This window comes from Papio anubis, chromosome 1, assembly GCF_008728515.1.
Source record: "Papio anubis isolate 15944 chromosome 1, Panubis1.0, whole genome shotgun sequence".
NCBI classification, from domain to species: Eukaryota; Metazoa; Chordata; class Mammalia; order Primates; family Cercopithecidae; genus Papio; species Papio anubis.
In genome coordinates, this window is record NC_044976.1 from 209,623,201 (window position 1) to 209,644,697 (window position 21,497).

Consider the following 21,497-nt stretch of genomic DNA (forward strand, 5'->3'; position numbering starts at 1 on the left):
GTATGAATTGGAAGGGCTGAGGCTATGGTGAGGTCTTGGTGCCTCTTCTCACCAGTGAGTTGCAGATTCCTGGCAGTCCTTTGCTCTCATCCTAGCTCCCTCTGCAGTTGGCATTGCCTCCACAGATGGGCCTAAGGTGTTAGCATTGACCTTTTGAAGTCTGCAGAACACCCCTGAAGGATAAGACTGGCTGGGAAAAAAGGAAGTCATATGCTTCCCATGTTGGTGGCATTAAACAAATAAAAAACCAAAACCAGTTGGTGACAAAAACATTGATAGAAAGAAACCCTTTCTATTTATCATTTTCACTTTATCTTCTCCCTCAATTTCCCTTGCCTATACACAGCACGCACCCACCCATCCATGGCTGTTTTCCACTCGTGGGCTCTTTTCTGGAGTCCCATGACATCTTGTTCCTGTCTCTGTCATCTGAATGCTTTATGTATTGAATTTTTCTGTTTATATATATACATGTCTTCCCCATCAGCTTTCAGAATTTCAAGACTTTCCGGTACATAGTATATACTTAAATATTTGAGTGAATGATGAAAATCTTTTGCTGGAAAAGATCTAAATAAACATTTACGTAGCATATTAATGCAAGATTTGAGGGAGAGTTTTGTATGGGCTAAAACAGTTCATGGACCAATTTCGGGGCTCAATACCAAGTTTCAAAGGTCATTCAGTAGATTTGAACAACATCAAATAATGAACTTGAGTTTTCAAATTCATGGAGAACCCGGAGCAGGAGCAGGTGTGTAGATGTGCATAGGGGCTTTTGATCATTGTCGTTTCGTCTATGGAAAATCAAATCCCTCACCTTTCTTTGAAAATGTGAATGGCTGAGAGGAGACAGAGAACTGACTTTTTAGAAAGAGAATCAAGGCACAGAAAATCCTAGAAGAAAATATATGGAAGAGGATCTGGTAGAAACATGGTAGATGACTTCCTGCTGCAAGGAATAAAAGAAAAGAAAGAAACAAAGAACCATGGCAGGATATTTTCAGGTGAAAATCCTTTAAAATGCAGTTATGCACTGGCTGAGTACATTGTAATTCACCTTTGTTCCAAAAAAAGATTTGAGCAGCTTATAAATAGGTAAAATGTACAAAAGGATCATAAAGGAATAAGGAATATAGATCAAACTAAAAGGAATTTAGGATGGAACGATAAAATGAAGCTGAGCTAAGACAGCCCCGTGAAATGCATCTCATAAGGATCTGCCATTTTTCAAGGTAATTGTAAAGCAGAAAGGGGAATGTGAATGTCTTCCTCAGTGTCCGTGAGATTGAAAACACAGTCACTCAGAGAAGCACAATTCATATCCCAAAGAAGTGTCTCTAATGGTTCTTAACAGAAAAGATTCTGTGCCGTGCAAGGTTAATACAGTATCAACTCATTTCTTTTCTTTTTGAGACAGGGTTTAAGTCTGTCGCCCAGACTGGTGTGTAGTGGCATGACCTTGGCTCGCTGTAGCTTTCACCACCTGAGCTGAAGTGATCCTTCCACCTTAGCCTCCCGAAGTGCTGGGATTAAAGGTGTGAGCCACTATGCCCAGCAATTTTTAAAAATTTTTTGTAGATATGAGGTTTTGTCATGTGGCTCAGGCTGGTGTTGAACTCCTGGGCTTAAGTGATCCTCCCACCTTGGCCTCCCAAAGTGCTGTGATTACAGGCATGAGCCATCATGCCCGGTCCATTTCTGTGTTTTGTTCAAATGTTTTCACATAAGTTCAGTTGAGATAATGCAGAAATTCTGTAAGGGACCAGGGGAGACTTGGTAGTATTCTACCTTTCTGAGCCTCTCACTTAATCAAGGAGTAAAATGTACTGGAGTAGATTGACTGTATCTCCCAAAGATAATTCTCCATTTTCAACATGTAACTACATTATATATAGATAAAATATATTATCTTAGATAATATATATTATATGATTGGCTTATGATTATATATTATATATCAATTATATAATATGTTGAATTGAATATATATTATATAGTGTATGTATGCATGTATATATACATATATGTATATATACGTGTGTGTATATATATACACGCATACATATAGTTTCTATAAAATTGGCCTTCCTTTTCTCCTGAGCTAACTATAGCCTAGGTGTGGCTATATTTTGTTGACAATGAGAGGCAGAGCCTCAATACTATTAAATAATCAAATAAGCGGATCATGGAATTGGCCTCATTTAGGAAAATTCAAGTATTTAACCTCATCTTCATTTTTGGAAAGACATGGTATATCAGAATTAAAAACATCTTGCATTTATTAGGCAGCCAATCATAAGTCATGCTATTTAAATGAAATTTAATGAATTACGTTTCAGTTAAATTGACTGGATTTGAATCAAATGGTATATACCATTAAAGAAGCTATCATATAATAATTTTATGTAGCTGCATTTGAACTTAAAATGCCAAACTATTTAGAGACTACTTCATTCATTTTTAGAAGGCATATTTTGTATATATATTTTAAAAGGCTGGTTTATTTTCCCTTTTTAGCAGAGACGCATATCCCGCTCATTGCCTTGTCTTCTCTCTATAAATACACAGCTCATCCAAGTATGTTTTGTTTCATGAGTGAACGGCTTATTTTGTGATGAAAAAGAGGTCACTCCTGAAACATATTTGGTACCATAGGGAGTCCAGAATTTTAGATTACGCTCAGAATTTTATGAGGTAACTTTTTAAAATGGAATATTTAACTTTTTTTTTTTTTTTTTAAGGAATGTTCTTTCTCCCTCTCTGTTTCTGCTTCATAATGATTTTTTTTTTTTGAGACTAGTCTAAATCTGTCCTGAGCTGGAGTGCAGGTATCACAATCTCGACTCCTGCAACCTCTGCCTCCCGGGTTCAGGAAGTGATTCTCCTGCGTCAGCCTCCAAAATTAGCTGGGACTACAGGTGCCATACCAGGCCCAGCTAATTTTGCTGTTTTAGTGAGGATGGGTTCACCATATTGGCCTGACCTTGTGATCCACCCGCCTAGGCCTCCCAAAGTGCTGGGATTACAGACATGAGCCGCTGTGTCTGGCCTGTTTTTTTTTTTTTTTTTTAAAGAACATTCTGATGTCTTAATTTGAAGGATGGGTAAAGGAGGTGGCAGTTTTAAATGTACACTTGAGAGCTCTCTTACTGGGTTACTCTTTGAAAATAATAACCCTTCTAGTGATGAATATTTGATGGAGATGGTCAGTCTGTCCTAGAGCTGGGTTTAAGGCAATTCCTGGATCCTGAGAGGAGGAGAGCATTGGGTACGAGGGCGCCGGGAGTTCTGGGAGTGATCATTTTCATTTAGGGAGCGCTATGAAAGTTGGAACCAAGCTGATAACTCAGATACACCTATCTAGTGACTCCTCTCTTCAGCCATTACTGGTACATCAATTTCTCTCTGCTCCCTAAAGGACACTTTTGCCATTTTTCATGCTTCCCTTTACTTTCTCCCTCCTATATCTTTTTCCTTCTATTTCTCTTTCTTTTATTCTGTATTGTTTTCTTTTTCCTTATCGTGTATTTTTCTCTCCTCTCTCAGTGGTTCTCATTGATTTTCCCTTTATTTTTCAGTAGAGTTATTCTGTACGTCTCATTCCTCTTAAAATCGTGACCCTCTAGAACTCCTATTTTCCAGCTTATGATTTTGAAGACAGCATTTCAACCTACAAATTTCTCTTTGATATTTTAACACACAGATTCACACAAATAAAAACTACAGTGAAATGGTTAGGGATGGGAGAATGAATTCAGTTCGGTAGCTGTTGAATTAGACAGAGAGAAGCTGAAAGTTTGGGTGTAGGTGTGCAGAATATTTTGCTGATGCATCTTTCCAATAAACGTGGTTTTCTAAGTATGTTTTTCTGATAAACTGCACTTGTTCTTTACCATCAGAGCCCAGAAGTTTACTTTCTGGGTTTGGTTACCGGGTCAAGGATATAGAAAAAAGCTAGAAAGCATTTAACTCTTCATGTACCACCAGGAGAGCCTTTAGGCTCTTATTGCATGATCTAAATAGAAGAGGAAGAGAGACTTTTCCCCACTGGTACAAAGCCAAGACTTGTCTTGAGTCTATTGTGTTTGGGAGGGTTTGGAAGTGATGAAAAACAATAGAAAATAAGAGCATTCTGGAGTTTGGATTTGCTTTAATATTAACTGTTAACTAGCTTTGCTGTTAAATATCTTTATTAAAATTTGGCTAACTCCGGTGTTAAGTTCAGAGTAGAGATTTGTCAATATAAGAGAGAAGAATCTCTTTTTGATTAGCTCAATGATATACTATATTTGTCTGGGGAAATGGTTGTATTTTAAGGCCAATTGTTTATTGCCACTGTGACACTTATTGGTAAGTGACTGCATCATGCTATTCTCAATGATTTTTGTTTTAAAATATATGCTCTTAGCTGAGATTCAGAAAATAGCGAAAGGCAAGGCAATATCTATATCGTCTCATGTAAAATCCTTACTGTCTCTTTCTCTGCCCAGGATACCCAGCTTTTCATGGTGGAACCCACTTTCATGGTCTCATCATTGCTTTGATCTTTCGTGTTTCTTTCATTCACTCCTACAATTACTCAACAAATATTTTAAGCACCTACTAAGTGCCAGGCACTATTTGGATGTGGGGGACACAACAAGGGGAAAAACTGACAACAGTTCTTGCTTTCACAGAGTTTATGTTCTAGTGGAATAACAGGTATAAATAAGTAGGCAACCAAATGCATTATGGAGTATATATGGTGTGATGATCCAGGTTACGAAGAAAGTAAGGGTGAGTGTGTGGTGGGTGCTAAGGAGTGGGTGGGGTTGCTGCTTTAGCAAAGCCCCGAAGGAAGCAGCCACAGAGTGGGGCTTGCAGATATTGGGAAGAAGAGTGAGTGCAGTGCTCTGGGCAGAGACAGTAGCCACTGTGGCTTTGGCAGCCCTATGGAAGAAGCATGACTGGTGTGTTACAAGACAAGCAAGCTGGCCAGGGTGGCTGGCCTGGTGAGCAAGTTGGTACAGATGTAGGTGGGTAGAGAGGCTAGTGAGTAACACTAGTTGAAACCAGGCCTTGTGGGCCCCTGTGGAGACAGATTCTCATCTGAGTGAAATGAAAACTTTCAATGTAGCTTTCAACGTAACTTTCAATGTAGCTTAACAGTATGTTACGCTGTTTGAATACTAAATGCCTTTTATTTTTCTGTAGCATTGTCACTTACATCAGCTACCATGCTGCTAAATTGGAAATGTCAAAATGACCATAAAGAGTGACTGCTGGCTGGGTGGGGTGGCTCATGCCTGTAATCCCAGCACTTTGGGAGGCCAAGGTGGATGGATCACGAGGTCAGGAGTTCGAGACTAGCCTGGCCAACATGGTGAAACCTCATCTCTACTAAAAAAATACAAAAATTAGCTGGGCGTGGTGGTGGGTGCTTGTAATCCCAGCTATTCTGGAGGCTGAGACAGGAGAATCCCTTGAATCCGGGAGGCAGAGGTTGCAGTGAGCCAAGATTGCACCACTGCACTCCAGCCTGGGCAAGAGAGCGAAACTCCATCTCGAAAAAAAAAAAAAGAAAAAAAAACCAGTGACTGCTGTGCCTTGTGTCCAGGGTCTGGTCTGCATGCCAGTCAGGGGAGCAACGTGACAGTCAGGAGATATAAACTCTCATCTTCACCGTGCCAACAACCGCTTGCGTTATAGGCGTTGAATTTCTCCTCTGAAAGGTGCGGAGGATGGATGAGATTAGTGGTTTTTCAGGCTCTGATTCATGGAGCGTGAGGGATCCCTTGAAGGCCCTTTCATTTTTATTTTTATCGTAAAGGCCCTTTTACTTTTAAATTTGCATGCAAGCTTCACTTAGAAGAAAGTGCCCTCTAGCTTAAGAAAAAAAAATCCGTGACTTGGTTATGCCGTAGGTTTTTTTAGCATGATGAATTTGCAGTCTCGTAGAATCTCAGATGACATGAGGACTAAAAGAGAAAAACCGCTTCAGAAACCCTCCTTACTCAGTGTCTCTTGGTAACAGTGTTCATTATCTCTCATTGAAATCAAGGGGCAATTTGACAACAGTTAGACAAGGCTTTTGAGAGCCCATCCTTCAACCTTGGTGCGGTAGCTTCTACCGTGATACAGACTTCAGCTAAGTGAATAAGATACTCTGTGAAAGTCTTAGAAGGACTTTCTGGCACAGTTTAGAAACTAGCAATTGAGACAAATAAGGATAGTTGATATATAGAGAAGGGCTTAGGAATATCCCAATTTTAAAAAATGACATGGGCACTCTCATTATATGTATTATATATACTGAGAAGTAGTCATATCCTAATAACCCAGTTATATAATTGGGAGAGAGACTGGATAGTTTTGGTACTTATGGTTAATGATATATTTTATTGAAAGTTTTATTTTCTGATTGAAGAAATAGGAAAATTATCCTTTAAGATACTGACTCTCTGCTTCCTTTCCAAACTAGAATCTCAATCTGCTGTTTCGGAAACTCCCAAAAAACGCTCGGATGCTGTCCAGAAGGTAAGACAATCTTATTAGGATGTCAGATTCCCATCTGTCTTATTTGTCTTAAGATTGTGACAGACTCTGCGATTTATCTTTCCATCTGCCCGGCTGGCTAGGATGCCCCTGTTTTCCCTAAGCCTGCAGCGGAATCCAGTCAGGCAGAAGGGGATGTTTTCTTCCATTTATTTTTTTTTGCGTAGAAAATCAGCCTTGAAGTGGAACTGAATACAAGCTTTTCAGAAGCTGTTTTATTCTATATCCAGCCAAAGAGTTGGGCCCAATGACAGCTGGCTCCAGCAGGAAACGGTGGCCACTCCAGGGAGAAGTCTGCCGAGATGCGCCTGCTCAAATAGTCCCATGGCTATGATCTTTAAAAAAAAATATCTGTCAGAGCTTTGCTAAAGTCAAATAAGATTCTTATTACTTTGGTGGATGAAACATTAATTAGTATCTGTTTAATTTCCACAGAAACTTTTTTTTTCCTGTTACTGTATTAGTCCGTTTTCACACTGCTGATAAAGGCATACCCAAGACTGGGCAATTTGCAAAAGAAAGAGGCTTGTTGGACTTACAGTTCCACATGGCTGGGGAGGCCTCACAAGTTTGTGGCGGAAGGCAAGGAGAAGCAAATCACATCTTACATGGATGGCAGCAGGCAAAAAAGAGCTTGTGCAGAGAAAGTCCCATTTTTAAAACCATTAGATCTCGTGAGACCTGTTCACTATTAATGAGAAGAGCATGGGAAAGACCAGCCCCCATGATTCAGTCATCTCCCACCAGGGCCCTCCCCAACATGTGGGAATTATGGGAGCTACAAGATGAGATTTGGGTGGGGACACAGAGCCAAACCATATCAGTTACCCAAAAAGCCAAATTTTGTGTGTTTTTTTTCTTATGCTAAAATGGATTTCTTATTTAAAAAAAAAAAAAAAAGGCTGCAAGAAAGGAAACATTTGTATGGAATAGTAATTGTGAATAGCAATTGCTTTTTTGGATATAAAACCATATGCTTAATTTACATTTTCACCCAGCTATGCTTTTGACAGTAACTTAGTTTTAGAAATGAATAGTAAAAAGATGTGTTCTGTTCTGTTGGTGGTCTAGGAGAAAATGAGGAGACACATACCTGGGTTTTACACCCGGATCTATTTCTGATTAGTGTGATGACAACATGTTTAGATTACCTGGGACACAGGGTTCTTCTCTGTAAAATTAAATTATTGCTGATCTCTGAGAAGTCATCAAAGAATAAAGTAACTTCCCTTCAGAAAAGAATCCCTGTTATATGTGAAGGTTGTGCTCCCCCTGGAGGAGAAATTGGGGTATAACATTGGTTGAAAACAGCACCTGGGTAATTTTCAAAAATGCAGTGAGATTAGCTATCCTTAAGGACAGTTCATTAAAAAAGCAAGCTTTTGCAGCTTATTGTTATGGGAGCAGAGGCCTACATCAACTTGGTGGCACTTGGAGAGGCATGGTGGGCTCAACTGATGGTCCCTTAATTATCTGCAATGATTAGCCCGCAGCAAAAAAGATGAAGAAAGATAAAAAGGTAAAAAGAAATAGTAAGGTCAGCAATTATTAAGAAAAATAGTACCCTCAAATCTTCCCTCACTTTTTAAGCCTTTCTTTCATGGAAAGCATGGCTAAATTGTGATTTAAAGGAATATATTAAGTTTTTCTAAATTCTTATGTCCAGGACGTGTATGAATCAATTGTTATATATGATAATGTCAAAGAGAACCTGAACAGGAAGTATTTGATAATATCAACAATGATAAAACGTGTACAACATTGCTTTCTATATTATGCTATTTCAAGATATATATTCATGTGTGTAACATTATAGAGTGTTTTTCCTGAGCGATGGACCATAGTAAAATATATTACAATGGGGCTGGGCGCGGTGGCTCACACCTGTAATCCCAGTACTTTGGGAGGCCAAGGCAGGCGGATCACAAGGCCAGGAGATCGAGACCATCCTGACTAACAAGGTGAAACCCTGTCTCTACTAAAAATACAAAAAATTAGCTGGGTGTGGTGGCGGGTGCTTATAGTCCCAGCTACTCAGGAGGCTGAGGCAGGAGAATGGCATGAACCCAGGAGGCAGAGCTTGCAGTGAGCCGAGATCGCACCACTGCACCCCAGCCTGGGCGACAGAGCGAGACTCCGTCTCAAATATATATATATATATATGTATAGCAATAAGCAGAAACCTAATGGAGTAGGTTATTTTAAAACACTTGATTTTACAACTTGAAGACTCAAGGGTGAAATAGGTTGAACAAATGTTACATCTTATCCTTGTCGACAGTGAAGTGTCTAGAAGTCAGGAAAATTAATTGAGAGGTAACAATATTTGGAAGCAATCGAGATTAAGTGCCCAACAATGACATCACTTACTTTTGCAATCATTAACTCTTTGTCATACATTTATTTTATGGGCTGATTCTTTTCTTAGATGATATGGGTATGTTTCATGACAGCCTAAAGTAAGTGTCCATAAAGGGGATACAGAAAACTCAAATTAATTGTCAACCTACTGTATACCTCTTCTTTCACTCTATTACCTTAAGAAATCCTTAACAATAATCTTTTAAAGTAACTCTTATAATGCACATTTAACTAAGAAAATGATTATATGAGGTAAAAGTAACTTGCATAAGATCACAGGCTTGATAAAGGATAGACCCACTATTTGAGTGTAGATCTGTTTGATTTTATACTTATACTATGATAAAAATTATCCTTTTACATGGATAATCACCGTATGCCAAAATCATCAGATGAATGAGATGAGAAGTTTATTCTAAATTTATTTTATTATATTTAAACGATACCATGTATGAGTCAGATGTCAAGATACATTATAGAGGCAAATAGGTATATTGGTTCACTTATACGTTTTGAAGTTTTACTAGAACTTTGATATGCTGAGTTGTGTGAATTTTACTAACTTTAGTGCTTTGTTATGTAAAAAAAAAAAAAATATTTTTCATGGCAAGTCCTTGCTTTTTCCTTCTTAGTCACTAGATGGCAGTTCTGTATCTCTAAATCACCACTGCGGATGGAAATGAGAGGTTTGAAGGCAGTTTTCTCAGTATGAGTGATGAACCTAAGAGATTTTTCTGGTCCGTCCAGTGTTGCCTGCGTTCTTCTGTGGTCGTAATGTGAGATCCCCAGGACTGCTTAGTGAGAGGCTTGCAGCCGAGTTGGAAAGCATCCTCTCTAAGTTATTCTTCAGATGTGCGTTCAGGCACCTGTTCACTCAATCTGAGCACACTGGAATTTATTGAATGAGTTTTGACTTTTACTCTTTCTGTAGTTAATAATTCTGAGAGCTCAATATCCCTAGAAAAAACACATGACTCATAAAGCCTTTCCTCAGCTCACAGGAGTCAGAGGCTGTGGTGTTGCCAGAGGGTCTGATGCTTAAAGCAAATACAGCTGGCACTCGAGTGAAAAGAACGGACTGTAGCTGCTCCTTGAGTGCTTTTATTGATGACCCTGTGGAATTAGGTTTTCAAATAAAATTACATTCTTTAGACCTCACTTACTGATTATTTTAATTTCAAGTAATATGCTCTGAAAATCTGCTATATCTGAAGAATTAGGTCATAAAACTGAAATGCGACTGTCTTTTGATTCTGTTTATTTAAATCCTTTGGCATTTGAAATATTTAAACTGTAAAGCCTTTTACACTCTATAGTCTATAATAGCTTAGTGTCAATTATTTTATCTAAGAACATTTGCTTCTAAGTTAAAGATTGGTGTATGGTAACATGCTTCACCTGGTAGCTACCTGGTTTCTAACTTTTTGCTTTTGAAATTATATATAAAATTTTTGTTTCAAAGCATGTTTCTAAAACTCTTGACATCTTTCTAATGTAAATGGACTAGTTGGAAAGGAAATAGAATAACATTTTGATTTTTAAAAACTCCATCTTTGGGTAAGAAAGAATTGAAAATAACAGGCAATCGAAAGTCAGGTCTTTGCACATTATAATATTATTTATCAATAGTCACATCCATTACAAAGTGCTCGATAATAAAAAGGAATTATACAATATTAGCACTGTCTTCCCCCATATGTTGTATGGTCTATGTGCAAATAAATTCTCAAGTGTCAGAAAAACTCTTTGCTCTGATCCGCCCTGCCAAGTCTCCTCATTGTCCAATCTAACTGCAAATGTATTTGAAGAAGTAATTTTTTTTTATTGGATCTCCTTAAAGTATCTGTTATAGTACTCTTTATGCAATGGCCACTTAGTTCCATTAGTTTCAGAAATAATTTAGGAACAAGTCAAGGAAACAGATGGAGTAATGTGGAGTAGCCTCGTCGATGGAATGGTCTTGATTACTCAGAAGCAAAGTTTGAAGAGCAAAAGAAGCATTGGTCAGATCCAAAGAAAGTGGGGGGGGGGGCGGTGGGTAAAAGTAATTTTGAAGAAATAATGCTGGAGACTTAATAAAACAAGCCATTTGAATTAGGGTAGAATGTCTTAGACATATAGAAGGGTTCTAAAGAAACGTTGTTGAATGTGAGGTCTTTCTCAACTCCAAGGCAAAAGGTAATATGAATTTGCAAGGTAATTGGAAACCAACAAAACAATAACCCACAAGACAAGTAAATAACTAAAATAAGGCAGAGTAAGAAACACAAGGAGAGAGAGAGAGAGAGATGCTTGGGTCTGAAACCATGAGTTAGTTATCCTTGAAGTCTTCCTCAGTGTCTCATCATTCTTAGGTCCTCAATAAATAGTTTAACCAATAAATACTCTGACCAAATGAGTCTGGGAAGGGGCAAGCGAGAGATGGTTAGGAAGGGAAGAGAAGACAGGATACCCGTGGGGCGGTGCTGACACTGAAGTTAGGTAGCATTTTGAAAGGTATTTACCATACTATGTTAACAGAAAGAATTTTTTTTTTTTTTTTTTTTTTTGGTGGGGAAAGAATTTTTATTCTGTAGAAATTCGAAGGAGCTCAGAAAAAAGTATAAACGTTTTAGCTTGGAAATAATAATAAAAGAAACTCTTCTATGAGTTTTAAGAATGAAAACCAGCTAACATCTGGAAAGTAGTTAGAACTTGAGATGAGAATGTGAAGAAATAATTGGATGTCACAGATTGTTTTTGTTTTTCCTTGGGGTGGTCAGGCTTGGAGGTGAAATGAAGTAACATCTTTGCTCTATTGAGTTTTGGATGGTGTAAAACTAGTTTGCACTATGCAACATTATTAATGGCCTGTGGAGAAAGGCAAACAGTCCAAGCAGCTAATCCAGTGGGGGTAGTGGAGCTGATAAAAGTTCTCTGCTTATAAAGCAGGCTTGTCCCTTTTTGACCATCTGCTAGCCTACTGTGTGCAAGGTATTTGTGGTAGATATTGAAGGAAATACGAAGAATTATAAGACAAAGTCTTGAGTATTAAGAAGCAGACAGAAGAACATACCTCTTTCATGTACATGAAATGATTTGCAAGATGCAGTGTAATTCTGCCAAGATAAACTTAACAAAAAGGGGGAAGGTTGTTGAGAGACTACAATTAAGGGCAATTTCTTAGGAAGGGTGAAATTTAGATCAAATGGTTATTTTTGGACAGGTGGAGGGAAGAAGAGTGAGTATTTCATTCAGATCAGAGAAGAGAGTAAAGCGTAGAAAATTGGAAGTGAACATGGCATTGGATGTGGAGCCAGGGTGAAGCACAATAGTTCAGGCGACCTGAGGGGCAGCTCAGCTGACAGCTGCCCTGGAGACCCAGTTTTGCTTTCCTCTTCCCGGGCCTCCTTGGCCTGCAGTCTGACAGCACCTAACCCAGAGCCCAGTCTTATCTGGATTACTGCAGTATTCTCCCAATGGGTCTCTCTAATGCCTCCAGAGTTATCTTTCTAAAATCCAAATTTGCTAATGTCTGATATCTGCTTAGACTCATCCAGTGACTGCTCATAGCATTTGAGAAAATGTTCAGACTCCTGAGTTTGACACACGGGGTTTTCCCTTGCCATCCTCAATCTTCAGCGTTATCACTATTTCCTGTATGATTGGCTTGTTCCAGCCTTAAAAAATACCCCAGTTTTTTTTTTTTTTTAATCTTTAGGATCCTTCATATCTGTCTTATACATATGTTTCTTCTGTACTCCTACTCCCTTTTAAAAAATCTACTTCTATTTTTTAATCTAAATTTGTCTAAACTTGACTTTGTTCTAGACACTGGACTTGGGAAGACTCAGTCTAGGGTGCATTTCGGGAGTGGGAGAACATTTGCTTATACTCATACCATAGTGGTTGAGGATCTGGGCTTTGGACCAGTTTTCCTGGGCACAAATCCCAGTTATTCCACTTTTAACTGGGGAACTGTCAAAGATAAACAAAGTCAGACATTAGTTAAAATGGTAAGGACAGATTTTATATCAGTGGCAACTATTGCGCTAGGGAAGAGTCCAGCGTGAACTAAACTCAACTTTGATTCGTACAGAGGTGACCAAGCATTTTAAAGGGAGAATAAAGGAATAGGGAGAAGGGTGAGAGGAGGCTCAGGAGACTCAGAAGTGAAAAACTGCAAAGGGTTCATTAGTATAAATGAGATTAGGCCAGCTGTGTCTGCTAACTGGCAGTTATAAGAAGTTAGGAGTCTGTCCTCCGCCAGAGACTAGGAAAGATGCGCTATCCTCAGGTGAAGGCTGAAACAATCAGTAAGTTGTTTTGGCAGCCTTGAGTTTTCTTAGGCAGTAATTTAAAGAGGGGTAGGGTGATCTTTGGGATGCAGCCTTTAGCTGTTAGAAAATGATGTTAATGTTTGCTCAAGCCTTTACAGGCCAAGGTTAAGGCCTAGTTGAGAAGAGGGCTCGGAGGAGCCTGGCTAGAGCTTGATCAAGGAGAGGATCTTTGTCAGAATTTGGGTATAGCATTTTACTGTGTGCCTTAGTTTTCTCATCTATAAAATGGGCATAATAAGAATTCCTATCTCTACATTTTTTTGTGGGTTTTAAATGCATTTATGTAAAATGCTTTGGAGGAGCTCCTGGCACTCAAAATGTTAGTCTATCATTATTGTTGTTATTTATCATTATTTATCATTACTGTAGTTTATCATATTTATCATTATTGTTATGGTTGGGCAGTGCTCTGGTTTTGAAAGTTGCTTTCATCGCATAGGTGGTCCTCATTATTCTTGGATTTGCATGTATTTGTGAACTCACCTACTTGCTAAAATTTATTTGGAGCCCCCAAATCATATTCATATGGTGCTTTCATGGCCAGTTGCAAACATGCTCCAAATGGCGAGAAATTTGAGTTGCTTGACGCGCCGTTTCCCAGCTCATGTTGAATGAGATGAAGCTCTGCTTTCTGCTTTCAGCTCTCATTCTGTAAATAAGAGTATTTTTGCGACTGTGTTTTCATGTTTTTGTGCTTTTCCTTGTTGGTTTTACTGTTTGAAATTGCCTCCAAGCATAGAGCTGCCGTGTTGTCTAATGTTCCTATGTGCAAGAAGGCTGTGATGTGCCTTGTGGCGAAAACACATGTCAGATAAGCTTTGTTCAGGCTTGAGTGACGCTGCTATTGGCCATAGTAAATCAGCAATATACATTAAATAAGGTGTCTTTCAGCAGGAACACACGTTTTAAAAAGGTAATACATTGATTGGTTGACAAAAACGTGACCAGGGGCTTGCAGGAATCTAAACCTGTATTTTTTTCTAGAAGCAATATTTCAGTATTCACTAATTTGATGTTCACAAAAACTTTATAGAACAAAACTACTGCAAATAGCAAGAATTGACTGTATCTTTTAAAATTCTTACAATAAGGCTGGGTGTGGGGACTCATGCCTGTAATTCTAGCACTTTGGGAGGCTGAGGTGAGAGGATCACTTGAGCCCAGGAGTTTGAGATCAGCATTGGCAACATAGGGAGACCCTGTCTCTACCAGTAATAATAAAAAAAACTGGGCATGGTGGCATGAGCTACTTGGGAGGCTGAGACAAGAGGATCTCCTGAGCCCAGGAAGTCAAGGCTGCAGTGAGCTACAATTGTGCCACTGCAATCCAGCTGGTACCACAGAATGAGACCCTGTCTTGAAGAAAACAAAACAAAACAACAACAACAACAAAAACATTCTCACAATACCCCTTTGCAGTAGGCAGAGTGAGTAATGGGGTCTCCACATTTTATGGGCTGTTCAAGGTCTTATGAGCCTAATAGAGGATTGAAAACACTTTATGCTCAGTAGTCGGGAGCCATGAGTTTTTGAGGGAGGAAGTACCAATGAGCAAGGAAGTTTAAGGAAGAATTACCTGGCAAGGGAATGTAGAATTGATAGTAAGAGGGAGAGTAGAGCCAGGTGGGACCAGCTGTTAAACTCTCAAAGTAATTCCATTACTTTTCAACTACGGTGCTGATATGATACAGGAAAAGTAGCAACCAAGAATTGGAATGATGGGTTTGGTAACCATGTCTAGGGTGTAAATTAGGCTGTGTGGTTTGTAGACCATCAGCATCAACTAGGAACTGGTTAGATATGTAGATTCTCAGGCCCTACCCAGACCTCCTGAACTGGAAACTGTGGAGGTGGGGCCCAGGAATCTGTGTGTGTTTTTTGGTTGGTTGGTTTTTGTTCTGATGCAGAGTTTTGCTCTTGTTGCCCAGGCTGGAGTGCAATGGTGCGATCTTGGCTCACTGCAACCTCCGCCTCCCAGGTTGAAGCGATTCTCCTTCCTCAGCCTCCCTAGTAGCAGGGATTACAGGCGCCCACCACCATGCCGAGCTAATTTTTTTGTATTTTTAGTAGAGACGATATTTCACTATGTCGGCCAGGCTGGTCTCAAACTCCTGAGCTCAGGCAATCTACCCTCCTCGACTTCCCAAATCATCTGTGTTTTAGCAAGCCCTCTAGGCAATTCTGGTGCACACTGAGTTTAAGAGACAATGAATTAGAGAAATGATCAAAAGATGTTCCCAAGCCTAGGTAAACTGCAGAACAGGCAAAGGAATATTTTGTTGGAGGATAAGATGCTTGATATTGCAAAATATACATTTGGTCTTAATTGCCGTCTCCTGGCATACAACTCCTAAAATCCTTGGAATCTTCAAAGTGGTAAGTGTCTTTTTTTTTTTTTTTTTTTTTTTTTTTTTGAGATGGAGTCTCACTGTCGCCCACGCTGGAGTGCAGTGGCCGGATCTCAGCTCACTGCAAGCTCCGCCTCCCGGGTTCACACTAGTCTCCTGCCTCAGCCTCCCAAGTAGCTGGGACTACAGGCGCCCGCCACCTCACCCGGCTAGTTTTTTGTATTTTTTAGTAGAGACAGGGTTTCACCGTGTTAGCCAGGATGGTTTCGATCTCCTGACCTCGTGATCCACCCGTCTTGGCCTCCCAAAGTGCTGGGATTACAGGCTTGAGCCGCCGCGCCCGGCCAAAGTGGTAAGTGTCTTTTTGTAGGCTACTGTTGTCCGGTAACTTCAGGATAGGGCTGGTCCACAGAAAGACGACTGCATAGTAAGAGGGTTGGGACTTTCTGCCCCACGCCCCAGCCTCGGGAACTGGGAGGGGCTGAAGGTTAAGTTGGTCACCAGTGCCCAGTGATTTAATCAATCGCACCTACATCATGAAACCTCCATTAAAACCCCCAAAACGGATGGGGTTTGGCGAGCTTCCAGAGAGCTGATGAACACATGATTTTCCTGGAGCATGGTGCACCCCTTTTCCCAAGCCCCTCCCCATCCATCTTGTCATCTGCATCCTTTGTAACATCCCTTCTAGTAAGTCAGCAAAAGTATGTGTTTCCCTGAGTTCTGTGAGCTGCTCTAACACATTGAACCTGAGGAGGGGTGGTGGGTGGGGGGATGCTGGTTTTCTAGGCAGTCGGTCAGAAGTTTCAGAGGCCTGGACCTGTGACTTGCATATGAAGTGGGGGCAGTTTTGAGGACTGAGCCCTCAACCTGTGTGACCTGATGCTACCTCCAGGTAGATAGTGTTAGAATTGATTTGAATTAGAGGACAACCATCTGGTGTCTATAATAGAATTGATTGGCTGCTGGAGGGATGAAATTTTTACACATTTCAATGATACAGGTCACAGAAGTCCTCTGTTTTCATTGTTGAGTGAGAGAATAGGGAAAGCATTATGGTTAGGTTTTTTCCTATACCCTCAGATGCACTTTAAGGAACAGGGTAGCATAATCAAATAGCAGTATTACCTAAGCAGTCCCAATATGGAAGTGAAGTATTGATGAGAGAGAAAAACTTGCGATAATAACTATCAAGATGAGAGATTGAAGATGTAAAAATTGATGAACTCTCCCAGTATATATAGAGGGGATAGTAGGCTAAGTACAAAGTGTCTACTCCACCCCCCAAAAAATCCCAGGGAGGAAACAGAGAAAGAAATGAGGAGGAGCAGTGTAAAATTATAGAAACCAGAAGAAAAGAGTTCTAAGGGGGAAGGAATGATTACTAGTATCGGATTCTTTATAAAGGACAGGGTTAAATCTATAGTATTTGGCAATAAGGAAATGATGAGAGTGCCGAGATTAATTCCATTAAAGTGGCAGGGCCAAAAGGCAGCTCTACCACTCCAGGTAATAGTCCAAATCCACTCCGTTTGATTTTCTCCGGGCTTTATTCTTTAGGAAGATTTATCTTTTTCTTTCTTTTTTTTTTCTTTTTTCTTTTTTGGAGACAGAGTCTCACTCTGTTGCCCAGGCTGGAGTGCAGTGGCATGATCTCAGCTCAGTGCAACCTCTACCTCCCGGGTTCCAGCAATCCTGCCTCAGCCTCCAGAGTAGCTGGGATTACAGGCGTGCACCACCACGCCTGGCTAGTTTTTGTATTTTTAGTAGAGACAGGGTTTCACCATGTTGGCCAGGCTGGTCTCAAATTCCTGACCTCAGGTGCTCCGCCCACCTCTGCCTCCCAAAGTGCTGGGATTACATGCATGAGCCACCATGCTTGGCCAGGAGGATTTTTCTTAAACAAAAACAAAAACAAAAACAAAACCAATTTGAGAATAGTTGGGTGTTAATGCAAGGGAGGTGATTAGGAGGTGAAAAACTGAGCTGCACTTTCCATCCATAGATCATTCAAGGAAAGCGAAGCTGTGATAAAATAGTGCTTTTCTTCCTTGCCTTACTTGAGACAATTAAGGAACAGATTGTGTTAACGTATGGCCCAGCACCTCCTGCAACTCTAGCTCAAATAAGTAGAAAGAAAATTCTCAATATGTGAGCAGGAACAAAAAAGACTTGTTCTTTTTGCTGTTTATCTCCCATTTTTCCTGGCTTGCTTCCCTAAATGTTTATTGCTTCCACTGTGTTTGTTCACCAAAGATCATGACTTTAACCTTCCCATGGTATTAGCTACTATGCTAAAGAGATGTTAAAAGTAATACAGCCAATTATGATTTCTAACGTATGCCTCTCCCTTCCATATCACGTTTCTCATTCATCAGTGAAGGAATGGAAAGAGATTTGCCATGTCCATTCCAGTTCAGAAATACTACAATTTCCATAATTCATCATGTATTTTATAATAAGGATTTTAGAGATGCCATCCCAGCTCCCTGTGTGAGGCTCATTCCCATAAAATGTTCTTTTTTAAGAAGCCCTAGGCAAGTTATTTACCGTTTACCATCTGCTCTAATAGTCTTTCTTGAAGTTTCCGTTTCAAACTTAAAATTGCTTGTATTTCAGTTTTCTGCAAAATCGTATCTACATAACACCTTGATTTCTTTCCCTGTGGGATCATGTGTAGCAGATGTTAACATATTATAAACTGGAATGCCATTGGTTTGTTCCAAAACTAGGATGTTTCTGAATTTAGAACATGACAGCCTGGCGTGGTGGCTCACGCCTGTAATCCCAGCACTTTGGGAGGCCGAGGTGGGGGTATCACGAGGTCAGAAGTTTGACACCAGCCTGGCCAACATAGTGAAATCCCGTCTCTACTAAAAATACAAAAATTAGCCAGGCATGGTGGCTCGTGCCCATAGTCCCAGCTACTCGGGAGGCTGATGAGGGAGAATCGCTTGAACCTAGGAGGCAGAGGTTGCAATGAGCCGAGACCGCACCATTGGACTCCAGCCTGGGTGACAGAGTGAGACTCTGTCTCAAAAAACAAACAAACAAAAAAGAACATGACAAATAGAGAATTTATATGCTTCTGTGAAGAATAGAATTCCTATTTTACAGATGTCTAGAGGTATCCTAACTTGCCAGTAATGTTGCTTTAGAATTTAGCAGAATTTGAAAAATCTAACTATGGTTGAAAATTAATTATATATCTCATGTTAAAATTTATCAAATAAATTATTGCAGTGTTAACTTACCAATAAGCAGCTTTTAAATTCTAGGCTTTAAAAGTATCCTGCTTACATAATAAACATAATAAAGTTTCAAAGATGAGCAAATTAACTTTTCAGCACAAGCTTTGCTTGAGTGTATCTTGGCTTCTTTTTTGACAGTTGTAACGTTAATGTTACAGTAATGTTTTCTTTTTCTGGGAATCAGATAATCTTCTGTTTGGAAAAATATTTTTGGTGAACATTTTATTTTTTAATGGAAACTTGTATTTTGTGATATGCAAGTGTTCAAACAATTTATAAGAGCTAACCATCACCACCCACATATAAGATTATACAGGAATGGAGGAATTTTGGCTGACTTACTGCATGTAATTATTGAGCCAACGTAGATGGCAGACTCTACCACTTATGATTTAGGGTTTTGAAACAGTATTTTAAAGTACAAATAATCTCAAAATTAGTAATCTATAAAGCCTATTACTTATTGTATTGCCTAAAAATAGATTTAACCTTCCTCCATTTCTAAGGATGCACCCATTAGATAGGTTCTGTACAAAATTGCCAAGATTACTTTTTTCTTTTTCTTTTTTACAACAACATTTATTTACATTTTTTGATAGAAAAAGCCATTAGCCTTCGGTAAAGTGTTGCACAATCACTGGAAATGCTGAGAGTCTTTCTGAAAACTGGAGAAGGCTAAAGATAATGAAAAGTGCATCTTTTCATTGTCAAGTCCTTTGAGAATCTGATAGGCTCTATCTAGCTGCACCTTGAAGAGACAAGATTAAGTTCCAGGCCCTGGACACAGAGGAACAGGCTCCTAACTTGAGGGCTTTCCATGGACCACAGAGCGCCTGGCAGTCTCTTCGAGATTAAATCTAGGCTGTGTGGGAGGGTGGGCCCTGCGGAGCTTCATTCCACTTTGTGTGGGTCCTGAGAGTAGGGTTTTTGCTTAAATGGCAAGAAAATGTATGGCCTTTTTTTCCTGATAATTACTAATATCTGCCATGTAAATTTATTTATAAATCCTTGAAAGAAAATAACCTATATTAGAAATCAGCTCTTACTTCTGACAAGCAACGCAGTTTTCTGTAGAGCGCTCTACAGGAAATATCTGAGCTGACTTTCTGAATTGGTACTCTCTGAGGGCCAGCCAGCCCTTGACTGATAGCCCTGGATAAGGAAGGCCAGATAAGATTCTTTGAAGACTCTTAGCTACAGAGCCAAAAATCCTACGTACATTTGCCTACTCTGTAGTAGTGGATGGCCGGCCTTTTTTTACAGGCTAGTCAGTTAAGGTTTGAGATGCACTTAGTTGCTCTGCTTGTGTGGATTAGAAAAGGGGGATTGTAACATTAATACAGGGCTGGCCGGGATTTTAGGGTGCAGGTAAGGATAGGTCATTGGGAGAATGAAGATTCTAGCAAGTTGGTTTTTTGTTCTCCCTACAGTGGGAATAATGTAAGAAGCAGATAGTTTGTTGCCCCCCAACTGTTTGTCCATGTTCTCTTCTTTAAAAATGATTTGTACAAAAAAGTTCTGTTTATAAAAATTTTAGTCCTTCATCTTTGCAGTCTGTTGATTATCAGCTTTATGAATTTTTTGACTCTTCCACTTTCCTGGCATCACAAGGCTAGCATTGCTGTATTTATTAAAGATTCAGATTTGGAATTTTGTCCTCTTATCACTACTTCCTCTGTCATTTGTTAGCTCTGGTTCTTATTGTATCTTACATTTGAAAACCTTTGAAGCTTATGGGGTATATCAATTCTTTATTTTCTCAACTTTTTATTATCTAAGTACCCTCAATTATCACTTTGTTTAAAAAAATAAATAAAATACATAACAGAACAATACACGCTAATAAATCGATCATTTATAAAATTAGATCCCTCTCCTTTTGACACAGACCATCTGGTATTATCCACCATGCTTTAGTTTGGCAGGATCAGTTTATCAATGATTTTTGGGTGTTTTAAACCATATGATACAAATACAGCATAAAGTGAACTTGTTAATGCAGAAGTTGGAGGGTTTCTTGAAGTCAGAGAAGGTGATGGTGGAAAACTTGAATCACATGAACTGTAATTGATTAGAAGCACCTCGCAGAGTTAGTTAATACAGTAAGAATGATGATGTGATAGATGTGTTTAAAAAATGAATTTGCATATTAGGATTGTCAGAGGCTTTTGGGGAAATTAATGAGGTTCTCAAATACTATAAAAAAGGACCATCTTTTCATAAAAGGTGATACGATGTCATTTATCATGACACCATATATTTTTGTTAAAAAATTAGCACTGAAAATAGTTTTAATTTTAAGAATTTGTGTATTTTTCCATTATGATAAAAATTGTTTTGAATTAAAATGACACCCTTGCTTAATTTTTAATTTTGTTTTTAAGGAAAAAAAGTGAATTTTTTTCATAATTTATTCTGAAGTATTGGAACGTGGGTATATCAGTCAGACCTTTTGCAGGAACCGGAAACTGCTAGGTGCATGAAACAGAGTGTTTACTGTAAAATCAGGTGTTTTATGGGAAGTTTGGAAGGTCTGAAGCATCTATGTCTAAGGTGACACTTTTCAAAGAAATCAAATACAACTGGATTATCAGGGGAGTTAAAACTTTTGAGGCCACCATTGCAATTTGTAGAGTGGACATTTGAACGTTGTCGGAGAGAAGCTTTGTTTTCAGACCTTA

General features: G+C 39.3%; 1 protein-coding gene across 2 annotated transcripts in view; it reads left to right on the forward strand.

The window, feature by feature from the left end:
- FMN2 (formin 2) overlaps positions 1-21,497 on the forward strand; it is a 393,694-nt gene that overhangs the window by 91,394 nt on the left and 280,803 nt on the right. For both annotated transcript variants that reach the window (XM_031659811.1, XM_031659814.1), the window contains one exon: positions 6,464-6,519. In XM_031659811.1, coding sequence (XP_031515671.1) covers positions 6,464-6,519 — 56 coding nt within the window. The remainder of the gene's footprint in view (positions 1-6,463; positions 6,520-21,497) is intronic.